The sequence below is a fragment of the Loa loa genome, assembly GCF_000183805.2.
Source record: "Loa loa unplaced genomic scaffold supercont3.65, whole genome shotgun sequence".
NCBI lineage: Eukaryota > Metazoa > Nematoda > Chromadorea > Rhabditida > Onchocercidae > Loa > Loa loa.
Window position 1 is genome coordinate 7,055 of NW_018108245.1, and position 16,647 is coordinate 23,701.

Below are 16,647 nucleotides of genomic sequence, written 5' to 3' on the forward strand. Positions count from 1 at the left end.
TNTCCTCTCTCTCTCTCTCTCTCTCTCTCTATATATATATATATATATATATATATATATATATATATATATATATATATAACCAATTACTGCAGGCGCATTATGACCGTTCCGGAAAAGACGACTTCGAGGATGCTAGCATTTATTCAATTCTTTATATTGAAGCAGGCAAAAGCCCATCAAACAATTTCTTGCAATTAATTGCTGATCATGCTGGTGTTGTTGATACGGGGAAAACATTATCTTTCACTGTGAAAGCTACCGAACCCTTATCTACAATCACTTATCAGGTTGTTAACCACTATTATTGTATGTTTTAAACGTGTTAACAAGTGATAATGCACAAGACTTCTGTTAGCAAAAAGTTCGTAAGTGATTCAATGACAGTTACTGGTCTCTTTTGAATTCTCTCTGTTTGGATTATCATGAGGATTAACTGTTATTCTCTTATCTCAGCATATCAATTATCATGAGTGTCATTGATAAACGGAAACGATGACATTTTATGAGGTATGCTTCAGGTAATAGCTCGTGGATCGGTAATTCTTGTCCAACATATGTCAGTTAACGGTGATTTGGCAACGATTACATTCACAGCGACATCGCAAATGGCACCGAAAGCAATGCTAGTCGTTTACACTGTCCGAGCATCTAATCAAGAAATTCTGGTCGACGCTACCGATTTCCGAGTCGATGGCTTATTCCAGAACAATGTCAGTCATTCTACATTTTTAAAAGATTATCAAATGAAAGTCATTGATTGGGGGTCAAAGATTAAATAATTAGTCTGAATAATCAATTAAACAAATTAGAAGCATAAATGAAGATGTAAAATATAAAGAAATTGAAGAAAATCACAGTACCCTTTTTAGGTCTCACTTATGGCTGATCATACTACTGCAGAACCGGGCACTTCAGTAAAATACACCATAAAAGCAGATCCGCGGTCATATTGCGCTTTACTTGCAGTTGATCAAAGCGTCTTACTTCTAAAATCTGGCAATGACATCACGAAAGATTTGGTAAGTTTGGGATAAATTCATTAACATTAAATTATGAATCTTTTTTAACAAATTTTCCAGGAATCGGAGGAATTCGGAAGAATATAAGCCAAGATTTGATGTCCACATCTAAAGTCAATATATCATCTATCTATTCATGCTTACTGTATTATTTAGAATCAAATGATAGTTAATCACAACACAACGGTTCCTTCTGCAATATATTTTGAATATTTTGAAATGTTTGAAACATTAGCAATATCTCTTTTAAGATTGTCGTAATGGAAACACAATAATTTCAGGTAGAACAAGATGTGGAGCAATATGATACAACGGCTGTTGGACGTGGCTTCCGATCATGGGAAGCGGATGCACGGCGTCGAAAACGATCCATATGGTATCCATGGTGGGGAATTGGTGGTAGAGATGCGGCAACGATTTTCGATGTTAGCGTTTTTGTCCATTTTTTACAAAAGCTTTTTATGAATAAAGCAATAAAGAGATGGATCCTGTGAGTTGCTTACAATGTTTCAAGATCAGAATGATTTCTTCCTTAGATCCGTGTATGAATCAATTTGCAGAACTCAGGTCTGGTTGTTCTAACTGATGCGCTTCTCTTTCGTGGACCTGATATTGCAAGTAAGTATTTTCTGGAAGCCTTATGGCTGTATTTTCTTTAGGTTTTAGATATTATTCTAGCACACAAATTGGAAGAAAGATGAAAAGATTTCACCTTTAACCTTTTAAGCGTTATAATGCGCTACCTTGGATTTATGTATTTTGTCATTTTTTCGATTTCATCAAACTTCATACCAGTTAGCTTTGCTTATATAATAAGCAAATGTCCTTAGATGGTTGAATTGGTAATATAATAAGTATACGAATGAAATATACGCTGTCACAGTTGCACCGATATTTCACTTTTTTGTTGCTACTTTGCAAATAATCGCGGGAAAGTCACCGATACTAACCACTGCTTTTCTTACTATGCTGTAAATAACCGCGGGAAAGTCACCGATACTAACCATTGCTTGTAACCCCAATTAAGGTATGCTGATTATTGCTTTTGAAAGTGGAGAATATTTAATGTGCTTTTGTGGTAGTCGAAGAGATAATAATCGAAATTTCCCTTTCTCTTTGGTTAATACCAATGAATTCTCGATGATTTTCATGAGTCTAATCACCATATTATAACTGTCTAATGCGAGGGATTTCAATGAATGATCAAATGGGATATGATCGGGATGATCAATCGAAGATCAGCTGAGCAACCAATCTTTCCATGAGATCAATCTTTTTCCACTTTTCCTACTTAAAGCCAAATGTTAAACCTTTGACCTTTGGTGCAATTTGATGCATGACCTCTATTTGGAAGTTTTTTGTATAATTCATGAATGCGCTAATTGCACCATTACTCGAAAATGCTTAATGACTAAAAACAAATCATTCATTGGTCCCATATCTTTAATGCGGGTACGGGGGAGAGGTGGGATAATTTCCCAGATAAATAGATAATTACAATGAATAAATTACAAATTACATAATTACAACGAATTTCTAGATAGATAATTACAAGAATTCAAGTTTTCTCTCGGTTATTGGTCCCGAGATGTCGAAGTAATGTTTTGATACTTGGACAGTAAAGTATGTTTAGTGCTTCTATAATACTTTGACTTGTACTTTTCAATATGTAAATTTAAAGTTTGGCAGTTTATTTCATATTTGACATGTAAAATCATTCTTTATTCATAATTCTTCAGTCTACATTTCTGATTTGCTCATTGTTAAGGCTGCAATCATTAACAAAATGTATTAATTAATTAATTGTTGGTATGAATTAATCACATTTAACCTTTTATTACATTTTTTATTACTAATTAACACAAAATATTCATTTATAAGCCTGTTTATATTAAGTAAAAGCTGATTAATCTTCACACTTTCCGTAATATGTCACTATTATTAGTACTACTATTAGTGATAAAGTCACTGATATGTTACTGTTCGCGTTACAATCATTGGATTATTTTTAGCATAATATTACTAATAATAATATCTTCATTATCGATATCGTTTGTTTAGTATCATTCTTAGCAATATTATCATATCATTATCGCTGCCAGTATTACTAACAATCAAAACAGATTCGGAATTTCTAGTATGAGTAAAGGTTTGCTGATAATATCTGCATGAGCAAATAATATCAAAATTAAAATATCACCATCAGGAGCGGAAGGAGCTAATATTTCAGGATTTGCGCAACCAGTAGTAGCACAACCATTGGGCAGTAATTTCAATGCTAATATAATGTTAGAAAGCGATGTGGACTCTGCCGTCTCTGTGAAAAATTCTGTAACCACACGAGTAAGGAAGAATTTCCCGGAATCCTGGATATGGAGCGCTATTTTGGCCGCAGAGTAAGATCGATTCTATCCGCTTTTATCTTCTAACTTTATGAACTTGGAACTATTGATTGAGACGCGTTTATTTTAGATTCACTGTAGCTTTTTCTTCTTTTTCCTTCATTTCTTTTTTTTTTTCTAAAATATGAGTCTAATCTTTGATATGGCAGACAAATGTGGACAGAAGATGTAATTTCAGCAGTTTCACATCCGAACTCTAATGATGATTAAGTTAGTAAACGTACGCAACATTCATTCATAAAGAATGGGATGGAAATTAATTCGAGAAATGTCATTTCGAAGTTGAAAACGATTTACTTAACTTTGACAAACTTTACCGGTTTGGTTACTTTAGAAGGAATGCTAACTCAAATTGGATAGTCTTTCATGACAATTCATATGAGGCTATAAACTCGATTGATCTCTTGGTTACTCATTGCATATCTCAGCCAAAGTCTGTTTCCTTCTTTATGCAAGTGCAAAACGCATATTCTCCATTTTTTAAAATTATGAGAAAAAAAAAAGGTTACATTTTATGTGACATGCACTTTTTCCATCCTTCACAACCGTTGCATCTTTTTGTGTCACCATAATACAATTATATTTGTTGTCAATGTCTTTTAAATCTCTCCAATCACTGATTAAATATAATGCCGTAATATTCAACCACAGTCAACTATAAGCTTCTGATCCATCACAATATTATCACTGATACCTGGCAATGAATCATCTCACAGTAGTTTGTTTATCAACTTCCGTTATAGTTTAATTTTTGAACTGTTATCAACACAGCAAGCCTTTATAAATCAAGAATGCTTCAGTAACAGTATGATTGCAGAGGTCTCTGTTGAACGTTATGTCATTTCTAGTACTAACATCAGATTGTGATTTCACTGGAAGTGATTGTAATTATTAGTTTTTTTTAAGAGAAGAGATAGATAATGATGTGAATAGTATAGTGATGATATGGATATGATAAGGAAGAATATCATAGAATCATACAAGGATAAGATATCATTTCTCTCTTTCAAATGAGGCTTATTATCATCATTCTTTCATCCTTACCCACTTCTAACTCGATATATGTAACGTGACTTTCCCAGATTTCTATTCTTTCCATCAACTTCATGACACATATAGTTCAACTTAAACTCTTAAAATACCGTCTGTTTAAATTACACTAACTTATGTTCTCATAACAGTTATTACAATCATGAAGTGAAAATGATTCTCTTTATAGCATATTGTCTGAGATTATCAGATAAATTTGAAAATAAATCAGTTGTGGTAGAAATTAGAGAGCAGATTTCAGAGGACATTTGCTCTATTTGTTCATCCCTAGCTTTCCATTTCCTGATATTATCAAATATTATCAATTTCGAGGAAGCAAATTTTTCGCATTAAATTTCGCATTAAATTTCATTTTTTATATTTCTATTTATCATTTGCACACCTAAATTCTCTTTATTCTGAATCAATGAAAATCCTTTTTATCTTCACCTTTGACATTGCTTCATTGTCCTTTGACTTGCAAATATGTTACAAACAAATGTTCTTTAATTCTACAATGTTTCTTGCACAGTGCATGTTATTATGCATCCTTTGCGTGTTCTCACTATTTACTACAAGCATGATAAGCATCTATCATTGGCAAATATAACGGTTTGATTTAACACAAATAATAGCGTTTGATTTTTGGCTAATACATTTCAGGCATATCCTGAAAATGTATAAAAGAAAGATGGTAGCATTCAATTTATCATTTAATCAGTATTCCCATTTATGAATAAAATTAAAACTAAAATCATTTATTATTGAAACTTTGTTGCAACTCTGATATCAATTCTACAAGTAATCATAGCAATGTGTCTGAAGAGATAATTATCAAATTCATCAATTTTTCAAACACTTCACTATGTTTTTAAAAATTACACAAGCCATGGAGTGCATCATTCTACCCTCTTTCAGCTAATTGCAAAATGAATATCACTTTATCATCGCAATCCTTTAAATATTCTTATTTATCTTTTTTCTTCTTTATCAGCACCGTAAAAGAATAGTTATTTTTTTTATTGGCACTGCATGATATCACCATCAATGAAAAAGTATTATTGATCATATAGTATGGTCATCTGATAATATTGTCACTGATTAGTGATAACAGTCATCCTTGCATGACATTTTATCCGTCATTTGATTCTTTCATTTCTCTCATAAATTACATTACCATAGCAATCCTTCCTTGACAATAGATTTCCCCTTTTCGATGCAAAGCTTTGATCCTTTGCTTTCGCTGAAATTTGTTCATTCCAAGCTGACCTGATTGGCTTTTTTCCATTTTAGTGAATTTCAAGACTTGGCGACGATTTCCAGCAATCGCATTTGGTGCTGCGCGTTCTATACTTAAAGTAGGTGTGGATGAAGGAATATCGGAGGAAACTTCCGACTTATATGACTTACCTAAGATACGGAAATTGTTTCCGGAGACATGGGTTTGGAGCAACATGCGAACTCGGTACTGTTTATATCATTCTGTTCTTACGAACTATTTCCTGCTCCAGTTGGTATCAAAATGAGTAACAGTGAAGTTCTGATTAATTAATATAAAGAATCCAAATAGATATCTGACATAACTTCACTATTAGAATTACTGGTCTTAATCCGACGACAAATTAATGACTAGATATCCCATTTATTCGCTTAGTTTTTTAACTTATCATTTTTAGCATTTGCTTTCATACTGCCTAATTAATTAATACAAATAAATGCATCAAGTAACGGATAATTAAATTATCTATGTTTAAGCCTTAACCTTTCTTAGCTATATTATATGATATTACTTACTTAGCTTAGCTTATGATATAGTAATTTATTGTCAGAAATGAAGTCATATAATTTGCATACAGTTTCACGTACTATTTTCTTCATTATTTCTCCACCCAATGGTCATTCATGGTGACACTAGTCTTCTTCACATCACTTGACGTGTCATAATTTCACACTTGCGTTGATTGCTTTCGTGCACTTTTGAAATGCGTTATTATTTTTATAACATTACGCGTCACACGTACACGTAATCTATTCAGTGCTGTGCTATGTGCTCGTAAATTTTAACTCTTCTAGGCCGTTTTAAGCCAAGTTTTTTTCTTCATTTCAATAACGCTCATTTTAATTTGCTTTCTTTTTGTGCCTAAGCCAAAATTTTCAACTTCTAAATATGTCCTCATTCCACTTCTAAACGTGTCCCCATTCCACTTCTAAACGTGTCCCCATTCCACTTCTAAATGTGTCCTCATTCCACTTCTAAATGTGTCCCCGTTCAAGTTGTCTCCGTATAAATGTTAATGTTAATCTGTTTTCTTGAAGGATGGCAGAAAACCTGTTCCTGTTTTTAGCATACACTTTACTTATGGCACTGAAAATTCTTGAGATCTTTGATTGGAAACAGATGATCTTACAAAAAAAAAAAACAGGTTTTTCTGTTGATATTGCAACAGGATGACTTGAAGAAATGATCATTCCGCTCTATGTCTTATCATTATCATTCAGTCTTATCATTCACTCTGTGTCTTATCATCCTTACTGTGTGTCTTATCATTTCCACTTGTAAAAGGCGGTTGCTGAGAGAAAAATTGAGCACTTTATTTCCTGCAGAGATGTCTTCTTCAATTGGACGAGAGAAAAGTTCACTGTAATTAAGTAAAATATGCAAATTTTCTGTAAGACTGATCCTTTTCCTTGGGATATTAAGGATAACAGTAAGTGAAATCTATTGGAAATCTCATAACATATTGTACATCAATATGAGTTCAGAATTACTGCAGCGTTGTTAGAATCCAGAAATATTTGCATCACAACACATGCCTAGAAGGAAACAGGTTGTCGGATAGAGACGACAATGATTTGATAGGAAATCTTGATGAGGTCAACGACCTCTTTCAATGTGACCTTTTCCTTCGAAATACGGCAAGTTGCATGTGGCATACTTAAAAAGAAAGTAGGGTAAACTCTTAAGCTTGCTATCAATAACAGGCAGTACGGCCAATTAAACTTGCTGTCAAAAGAAGAAAAACTAGGCATAAGGCTATTTTTCAATGATTAAGATTCGATTTACTTGTTGATATTTTGTATCAGTGATTAATTTAGCACAAATTTCACTGTTTAAATTTTGAAACTTACTGGTCTTTTTATAATGAGATAAGAGAACATTTGTGAATAATATGGAGAAAGAGACAAAAAAACCTGAACATATTAGACTGAGAAAAGAGGAGAGAAAAATTCTCTAAAGTAAAACCATTTTTATACTGATTTTTAGAGAAGAATTTTTCGAATAAAAAGAATACTTTGAACCTTTAATAGCATTTATTTTTGATTTGAAACTTTTCGGATTCTGTTATTAAAGAACTACAAACTAGTTCACTGTGAGAGAAAGTTTAAAGATGTGAACTGTCATCTTCTCTCACGCAAAAACGCTTTCTGAAATTTTTAGATGATGATTGAACATTGAATATGTAGATAATTCAGGGACACCGGAGAGGCTGTTTTCGAAGCGGTTGTACCGGATACAATAACATCCTGGGTTGCAAGCGCTTTTGCTATCAGTGATGAGACTGGCCTTGGAGTTGCTCCATCCACCTCAAAGGTAAAATTAACAGTATAAAATTCTTTTTCCTTTCAGGTAAATCATATTACTTCAAATATCTTTTCTGACTGATTCGATTGAGAAGGCGATATCCTTTACTTTCAAATGAAGTAATGTTTAATCTGTATATTTACAATTTGTTTATATTTATTTAATTCTAGCTCACAGTATTCCGACCGTTTTTCATACGTATCAACCTTCCGTATTCCGTAAAACGTGGAGAAAAGTTCGCTTTACAAGTGTTAATCTTCAACTATATGGATAATGAGCAAGATGTTTGTTTGTTGCGTCATTCATACATCGATCATCTTAATTATAATTATAATTATGATTTTATTTTTGTTTATCATTCATCATCATTGTTGTCATTTTTGTTGTTTATTGAATGTACACATTAACTATTAAAATTGTCATCTTTCTTAGCTAATGACAAGTTTTTTGCACAGGTAACAGTAACATTGAAAGATGGCGATGACATTGGTTATGATTTTCTACAAAAAGATGGTACAACTAAGAAACCTACCAGGTAGATTAAATTATTGCAGACATCACCCGTATTGAAATATGTGTGATAGTTTCTCTGATTGATTATATAGGAGTTTTTTAACTGCACTCATTATTATCACTCAAAGTTAACCTATCTATTAGTAAATTTTTCTTTTTTACAGTAAGAATATGAAGAGTAAGAAGTACAATGTAAGATTTATATCGGTGCCAAGCGGTGGTGTACCCAAAGCAGTCTACTTCCCCATTGCACCAACCAAAATTGGTGATGTTATACTTTCCGTGACAGCACAATCTGCTATAGCAGGTGATGCAGTAGAGCAAGTACTACGAGTCGAGGTATATCTATTACCTTTTTTAGTCTGTCATTAAGCCGGAAATGATAATTGCATAATTGCAGCCGGAAGGATATCGAGTAGACAGAAATACTCTTGTAATGGTCGATTTGACACAAACGAATGGTAGTACCGAAATCAAAAAGCAAATAGAAATGCATTTTCCAACGGATGCCGTGGAAGGATCAAAGAAGGCACGATTTGAAGTCATAGGTATCATGCGAGTATCCTCTATTATCCTTACTTGATAGAATTTGTTTTGATTGATTCTTATTAGATTAACAATCCGTTCATTTAATGTTCCATCAGTAATGTTCACATTTCACTTACATGTGTAATCGAACATTCAACAAAGAATGCTATTCCTTAAATATTTTATGCTTCTTTATTTTCTCTTACTTTTTTTGCAATACCCATTTGAAGATATAATGATGGTGATGACAACTGGTGTTATACCGTTTGTGTTAATGACAACTATTCTATCTCTCATTTCAGCCATCAGGAATTTGACTTAAAATTAATACTTGAAATAAGATGCAGGTTGACAAAAGTAGGAATTTGTTTATGAAAACTTGAAACAATATTAAATTTGTCAACATAAAATTGGTTCAGAAAGAGATTGGATATACAACAATTTTTAATGTAATCAAAATCACTGATAGATTGGATACAAATAAACTTTTAATAGGAAATATACCTTTAACGCTGATTTAATTAGCTCTTAATAATCGTAGTAACTTCAAATTTCAAATTTATATTTATATTCATTTTTTCAATTATCGCTTTTTGAGGAAGATTTAAAAAGTCTTCATGTTCTTCTCAATCTTCACCAGTTCTACAATAATTTACCTATTTTCACCTAAATGTTTACTAACATTTTCATTTCAGGTGATTTATTGGGTTCAGCTCTTGCTAATATAGATTCTCTCATACGTATGCCATACGGTTGTGGTGAACAGAATATGCTCAATTTTGTGCCAAATATTGCTGTACTTCGGTATCTAAAAATCACAAAACGAGCCGAAACCCAAATTGAAAATAAAGCAAAGAAGTACATGGAATCTGGATATCAACGGGAACTTACTTATCGGTAATTTTGCATGGTTAATTATAACGATATGATAATTGATGAGAGGAATACACCTAACTGATTTTTAAATTTCATATTTGGGACTAAAAGCATTGGGATTTCAAAATTATCAGTTTGAACTTCTGATAAATCTTGTTAACAATCACTGATGATTAAAGTGTTAGTGATAATTTCAGTGCTAGAAAGACCAAATAGAAATTTGCTTCATATTTGAGTCTTCGTTTGGTGTGATTGTTAAATGAGTGAAACTTGAATGAAATATCTGTCAATTTACAATATAAACCTTTTCCTTCTCTTCTCTTTATTCATTTTGTCTCTTTTATCACTTCTTAATCTTATTTGATCTGTCTTTTAACATAATTAAAAAATAAGTAGAATACTTTCTAATTCGTATTAATAAGAGTCAGAGGATGAAATTCTAAAATTTCCAATCCTGAATATGTGACGCGTGGTTAAACAAAACCTTTTATTACATTAGATTGCAAACTGCAGCGAAGTCTTGCTTAGTTATAAATCGTTCAAAGGAAGAAATTTTCTAATCACACATTGAAAATTTTACTTTAATATTGATTTCATTTGATATCAAAATTCATAGTGTCATAGTATAGTTTGAAAACTTTGGTATCAATCTGAAAGTTACCTCATATCTGACACTAGCATGAGAACCAATTCATAACTTGAACCCTGAGAGGATCTATGATATGAGCTTCTGAATTCATCTGTTCTAGGAGGGATGACCATTCGTTCTCAGCGTTTGGTCAAAGCGATAAACATGGATCAACATGGCTTACAGCATTTGTTGTTCGATCTTTCAAACAAGCTCAGCAATTCATTTTCGTCGATGAGCACATCCTTCAGAAGTCCATTGCATTCCTGAACGCTCAACAACAGCAGGTTGTTGTTTCATTCCTCTTTTCCTAATGTCAGGGCAAATGGCAAATTAGTAGTAATCAGAAGTCCATTTTATCGAATAAATTGCTAATTGTCTTGTTGCTTACAGGAAAATGGTGCATTTGCCGAACGTGGTGAAGTTCATCATAAAGCGATGCAAGGTGGTGCATCTGAAGGTGGCGTGCCACTAACCGCTTACGTATATACTGCGCTTCTTGAAAACGGGGTTGGTTTTATGTAATTCGATTTCTTGGAATAATAAGTACATTTAATTAGATCTTCGTCAAGAATAAATTTGATGTGGGACGACTTTCCTGGGATCTGCATGAGCTTCTTCAACAACTACAATGCTACCTTGTTGATAATCTCTAACCAAGTCCAACTCTAGGTTGTTGACAGTCTCGAACTGGTAAACTTGAAGAAACAGCTGTTGTGTAGTATCTGATACTTTAGGTTAGGGATGAAAAAGCACAACACTATCTGGAGCAGCATCTCGAGGAAATCAAGAATGACCCATATGCATTAGCAATTGTCACCTATGTATTTCACTTGGCTAATAGTTCTAAAAAAGATGAAGCGCTGAAAATGCTCGAATCTCATAAAAAGAAAGTTCTGGTAAATTTTATCATTTTTCTTGCTGGAATGACTTGAAATCTTTTTCGTGAGGGATAATTCATTGTATTTTCAGTTGTGTAGCATTAATGCATAGCGTACGTAAATTGCGTAATTTAACAAAGATAATAAAAGATTAATGTAGTATGCTTTCTAAGATTCAAAATATTAATCCTGATGGTTTTATGTTTTCAAGGATAAAATTTAATATCTAAATTGCAGACGGTGTTCACTGGTCTATGAAAGTTGGTCAGGAAAAGCCGAAGGATACACAACATTACTTCTATCAGCCAAGGCCTGCAGATGTCGAGATGACAGCCTATGTTTTACTAACATATATGATAAGAGATGATACTGATAAAGCTTTTCCTTTGGTGAGATGGCTTACATCACAACGAAATGCATACGGTGGCTTTAGTAGTACGCAGGTTAGACCAATGAATTATATATATATATATATATATATTACGTATTCGTTGTTGCTTGATTCATAATTGACAATAATAATGTGGCATGTAACAATAATAATAATGCAGGATACAGTAATGGCATTGCAAGCTTTGGCTGCTTACGCGGCTAAAGTTTATTCTCCCCAACTTAATGTCAGCATTACGATAACAAATGGTGCCGATAAGCAAAATTTCGAAGTGGCAGCTGACAATTCTATGGTACTACAAAGTTATCAGGTTGTTATTACTTTAGTTACTGCTTCACAACATTTAAATTTGATGACATTCATATTGATACAACTAATAATGGAAATGATAGTGATAGGTTAACCGTACGAAAACGATCCGAAGTCTCATCATCTATTGACGGCAAAGCTAATATGACTTCTCACTCTTAATCATCCTTGTTCCCTAGGAAATTATTAGTAATAGCGTGATATGAACACCAACAACAGTGATTACTTTTAGTAGTTGTAACTACTTTAGCAACAGTAGGAGAAATTCTGAGCAGTGCAGTCTACAGTTTCGTCAGGGATTATGGCAAATTGCAACTATCTTTCTTATGATATTCAATTAATTCTTTTGAAATACATTTTAGTTGCAGTTTACTTTGTTCAACAATTATCTTTATATCTCCATAAACACTCATTTTCGATCTGTTCAAATCATTTCATTTAATTTAAAGACGTTTAATGCTATATATGCGTTCTTCTCATTTTCTGAAAATCTTAATAGGGAGTGAAAAAGAAAATTAAATTGTAGTTGGCAAATTTGGACGACAAATTAGAACTGGAAGCTCGAGGTAATGGTATTGTTCTTACACAACTACAGTATTCATATCACCGTATCGCGATGAGAGATGATCTTCCGTTCTACTGTACAAAAGATGTTCGTGAACTGCACAGTGGCAATCGATTACAGCTTGATCTGTGTTGCAAGTATCTCCTTTTATCGAACATTAGATATTATCTTGTACTTTTTATTCTTTGACCTTTTAGTGCCCACTTGATTTTTATTTTCGGCATATGATCCTGAATTATTCTACTGATTTGATTACAATACTTTTCCCTTCCAGTTACACTAAGCCAGATTCACGTTCCAATATGGCGGTTGCTGAAGTAGATGCCTTATCCGGATTTCGCTTTGATGGTGATCAGCTTGGCAATCTTATGGATATTGGCGATTTGCAGAGAGCTGAATTAGATAAAGAGGATACTAGGATGAACTTATATTTCAATCCTGTATTAAATTACTATTTTTCTAAAAATTTAAGCGATGAACTAGAATTTGTGGCGGGAAATATTAATCACTATCAGTTTTTAGTGCGGAAATTGATCATCGTTTTCTCCTCAACAACACTTAGCAATATGCAATCAATTGCTTTTTCTCACAACTCAAATTTCTTGTTATTGAAAATATTCTTCTAGGCTAGCCTGCATGTCTGATAAAGCTAATTATACTTTCTATTAAAAGGAAAAAAAGTGATTAGATAGGATTAATCATTGAGAATCAGAAGGAAGAAGAGCATTCCTCATTCATCATAAACTTCAACAACACAAACAGAATATATTGCATGTTACAGATTGGTTCAACGCCGATATGTCTCTCATTGTACAGTGATATGGTTTATCAGATATCAGAACAAAAACCGGCACAAGTTGTTCTGTTCGACTACTACGACCCCGAACAACAAGTATTGTCTATGATGCAATTTTTTGCTTTCATTACTTGATCTTCGTTTTCCATGCAATGCAGTCATATGTATCTTAATTGTTTAACGGATAGATCATATCTTATGGATCTTCTACAAAAGAATAATTGAAATTAAAATTTGATTTGTCAGTTTAGCTAATTAATTTATCCTCAAGTTCAAATTTCACTCATTATTTATCGAATCATAAAGAAATTCATTATGCTATTCAAGGTTCATGTTCCGGTTTACAATGCATTAATGTATTATAGGTGAAGACGACCTATACGGCTAAGCAAACGAGATCGTTGCAGGATGCTTGTCCGGAATGTTGGCCAGCGGTTGAGCTTAGCGAAAAAAGTGCAGGTATTATATCACTGCGTGCTGAAGCCTCCTCAACTATTATTGGTACCAAATTGCATGTTATCGTCCTGTTTGCTTTACTTCTTTCAATTGTTAGGCTGTAACCTTCCGTGAGAATACTCGTGCCTTATTGCTTGGATCGAATTTTATTGTTTACTCAGTTATGAAATAACCATTTTTGCTCTGACATTAATAATATTAATTATTTATAACACAAATGTTTGGGCTCTTTGAATGAATAAACGTACATGTACAACACACACACACACACGCACACACACACACACACACACACACACATATATATATATATATATATATATACACAATATATACACACGCATACAAACACACATGCACATACACACGCAGGCATGTATTTATTGTTATCACATTTTTTAATAGTTGCTATAAACGAATGAAAGATCACTTGTAGAGATGCTAATTTTGAGTTTTAATCACTAAATTGTCCCAGTGATTATTTAGTAGGAGAAGAACGAGCAAAGATGTTAGCTTTCGGGGAAATTAATTAGACTGAATTTGTGCCTACATTTTTATTTTAATTAGAAGGAATCTAACAACTCAAAGTTCACCTCTTTCACTTGACAAAAAATATAATTTGTATACGTCATTTTGTATGAGCATTTTGATTGTGATCGGGAAATGCTGTTGTGGGACATTCTTGCTTTTTTCTCTTTTCATTTAAACTTAAATTTGTGCAGACATTGAACTTATCCAAATTGTTTGAACTTTTTTTTCTTTCCATTTGAACTTTATGCAAACTTTGAACTTATCCAAGTTGTTCGAACTCCTTCTGTTCTCTCTTGAATTTAAACTTTGTGCAAACTTTGGACTTATCGAGTTCGTAATTGTTTGTGGGCTTGCTAAAAAAAGACAAGTTGAATCGAAAAAATTTTCAGTCGTTATATGATTTGGAAAATCTTACTCCCATTATCATCATTACCATCATCATCTCCCTGAGAATTGCCAGAGGTCTGGGAATGGAAACAAAATTTGATCAATTTTATGTGTGGAAATATATGGTCAAACAGATGAGCAAAAATTTTTTAATAGAGGTAGGATCTGATATGGTATTACTTTATTCAGTTATGTGTTGGATAGTGCGCTAGATGGTGTTTTTATTTATTACTATTTTTAACTCATTAATTTGCCTGTCAGCATGATTTAATGAAGTGAAGAATTGCCGTGCTCTTCCGAAAATAAATTTTAGTTTTTGTGGAATCATTTTAAACTAAAATGCGTAAAACTAAATTATGATGGATACTTTTTTTAAATTCATTTATACTTAATCTCTCGTTGATATGAAATTTCGAAAGTGTATAATTTTCAATTTATTAATCGAATTGGTCGGTTGTTTGAAACTGTTCGATTCATTCGACTAAATTTCAGCTGAGTTTTATTTTCGGCTATATATATATTTGTACATTAAGTTATATAAATTCTGCTTTGTTTTATTCTCGAGGGGGAACAGGAGACTGATACCTGTAGCAGTAGTAGTAAGAAGAAATAATTCTCAGGTTAAGGGATAAATGTATCATGGAATAGGGTTTATGTCGAAATGAATTTCAGGATAAAGGAAAACTATCACTTTCCTCGGTATCATTGAACAGGATGACAACAGTAAAAAAAACGACATCTTCCAATGTTTCTTCCCTATGTTCATGAAATTCATCTGATTCTTATTTGCATTTGTAATTCATGTTGGCTCATTGGCTATAAATTATAATAATGTTGACAATTTCTCATTCCTGAAAATAAATTATTTAAACTTTGAAAAGTTGCACACGCATATTAAAAGTGACTTTTTGTTTCTCAAAAGAGAAAAGGTAATTGGAAGAGTAATAGAGAATAAAAATATTATTGGATATGTATGCATATATTTTTTCATTGTTTAAATTGAAACTTTTATTCATTTCTTTCTCGAAATTTTTTAAAATGAATTTTCATTTTCTTAGAAGTGTGAAAACATGGCAGTTATTGAAGAAAATTTCAAATAATTCTTGCCGATATTTCTTGTCGTAACATTTTTTACACATCCATCAATGAATAAAGAAGAAGAAATGCTTGGTGATTTTTATTAGCAATAATATTATTTGGTTATAATTAGTACAGGTTATTCTGGGAAATATACTGGTTCTCCTACAAACAACGGAAACAAATGAAAGAGAAAACAAATAACGATGATAATCTTATCACAATTCCTCATTACCTCTCTCTCCCTTCCAATTCCATTGAATAATAGTAGTGATTGTCAACTATTTCATAAATTGGAAACATGAGGAAACAAAAAGAATGAAGCAAATAAGAAAGAGTCTGGTAGATTTTACCCTATGATAAATAAGCAACCTGCTATTAGTTATTATTTATTATTTATTATTTACTATTTGTTATTATTATTATTGTTATTATTATTATTATTATTATTATTATTATTATTATTATTATTATTATTATTATTATTATTATTATTATTATTATTATTATTATTATTATTATTATTATTATTATTATTATTATTATTATTATTATTATTATTATTATTATTATTATTATTATTATTATTATTATTATTATTATTATTATTATTATTATTATTATTATTATTATTATTATTATTATTATTATTATTATTATTATTATTATTATT

At 32.0% G+C, this 16,647-nt stretch overlaps 1 protein-coding gene across 2 annotated transcripts in view; it reads left to right on the top strand.

Annotated features, from left to right (window-relative positions):
- The window catches only part of LOAG_17355, a 19,395-nt gene extending 3,642 nt beyond the window's left edge, over positions 1 to 15,753 (top strand). The window contains exons 10-31 of one of the 2 annotated variants that reach the window (XM_020450014.1): positions 96 to 290; positions 522 to 713; positions 873 to 1,022; positions 1,304 to 1,447; positions 1,583 to 1,640; positions 3,253 to 3,418; positions 7,928 to 8,045; positions 8,207 to 8,320; positions 8,492 to 8,571; positions 8,714 to 8,888; positions 8,950 to 9,097; positions 9,773 to 9,974; positions 10,703 to 10,868; positions 10,975 to 11,091; positions 11,319 to 11,424; positions 11,700 to 11,905; positions 12,014 to 12,163; positions 12,689 to 12,864; positions 13,002 to 13,167; positions 13,509 to 13,619; positions 13,889 to 13,982; positions 15,570 to 15,753. In XM_020450014.1, coding sequence (XP_020306365.1) covers positions 96 to 290; positions 522 to 713; positions 873 to 1,022; positions 1,304 to 1,447; positions 1,583 to 1,640; positions 3,253 to 3,418; positions 7,928 to 8,045; positions 8,207 to 8,320; positions 8,492 to 8,571; positions 8,714 to 8,888; positions 8,950 to 9,097; positions 9,773 to 9,974; positions 10,703 to 10,868; positions 10,975 to 11,091; positions 11,319 to 11,424; positions 11,700 to 11,905; positions 12,014 to 12,163; positions 12,689 to 12,864; positions 13,002 to 13,167; positions 13,509 to 13,619; positions 13,889 to 13,982; positions 15,570 to 15,574 — 3,039 coding nt within the window. In that variant the 3' untranslated portion in view covers positions 15,575 to 15,753. Of the gene's footprint in view, positions 1 to 95; positions 291 to 521; positions 714 to 872; positions 1,023 to 1,303; positions 1,448 to 1,582; positions 1,641 to 3,252; positions 3,419 to 7,927; positions 8,046 to 8,206; positions 8,321 to 8,491; positions 8,572 to 8,713; positions 8,889 to 8,949; positions 9,098 to 9,772; positions 9,975 to 10,702; positions 10,869 to 10,974; positions 11,092 to 11,318; positions 11,425 to 11,699; positions 11,906 to 12,013; positions 12,164 to 12,688; positions 12,865 to 13,001; positions 13,168 to 13,508; positions 13,620 to 13,888; positions 13,983 to 14,899; positions 15,015 to 15,569 lie in introns of those variants that run through there. The other variant, XM_020450013.1, reaches the window with a different exon arrangement.
- The last annotated feature ends 894 nt before the right edge of the window (positions 15,754 to 16,647 follow it).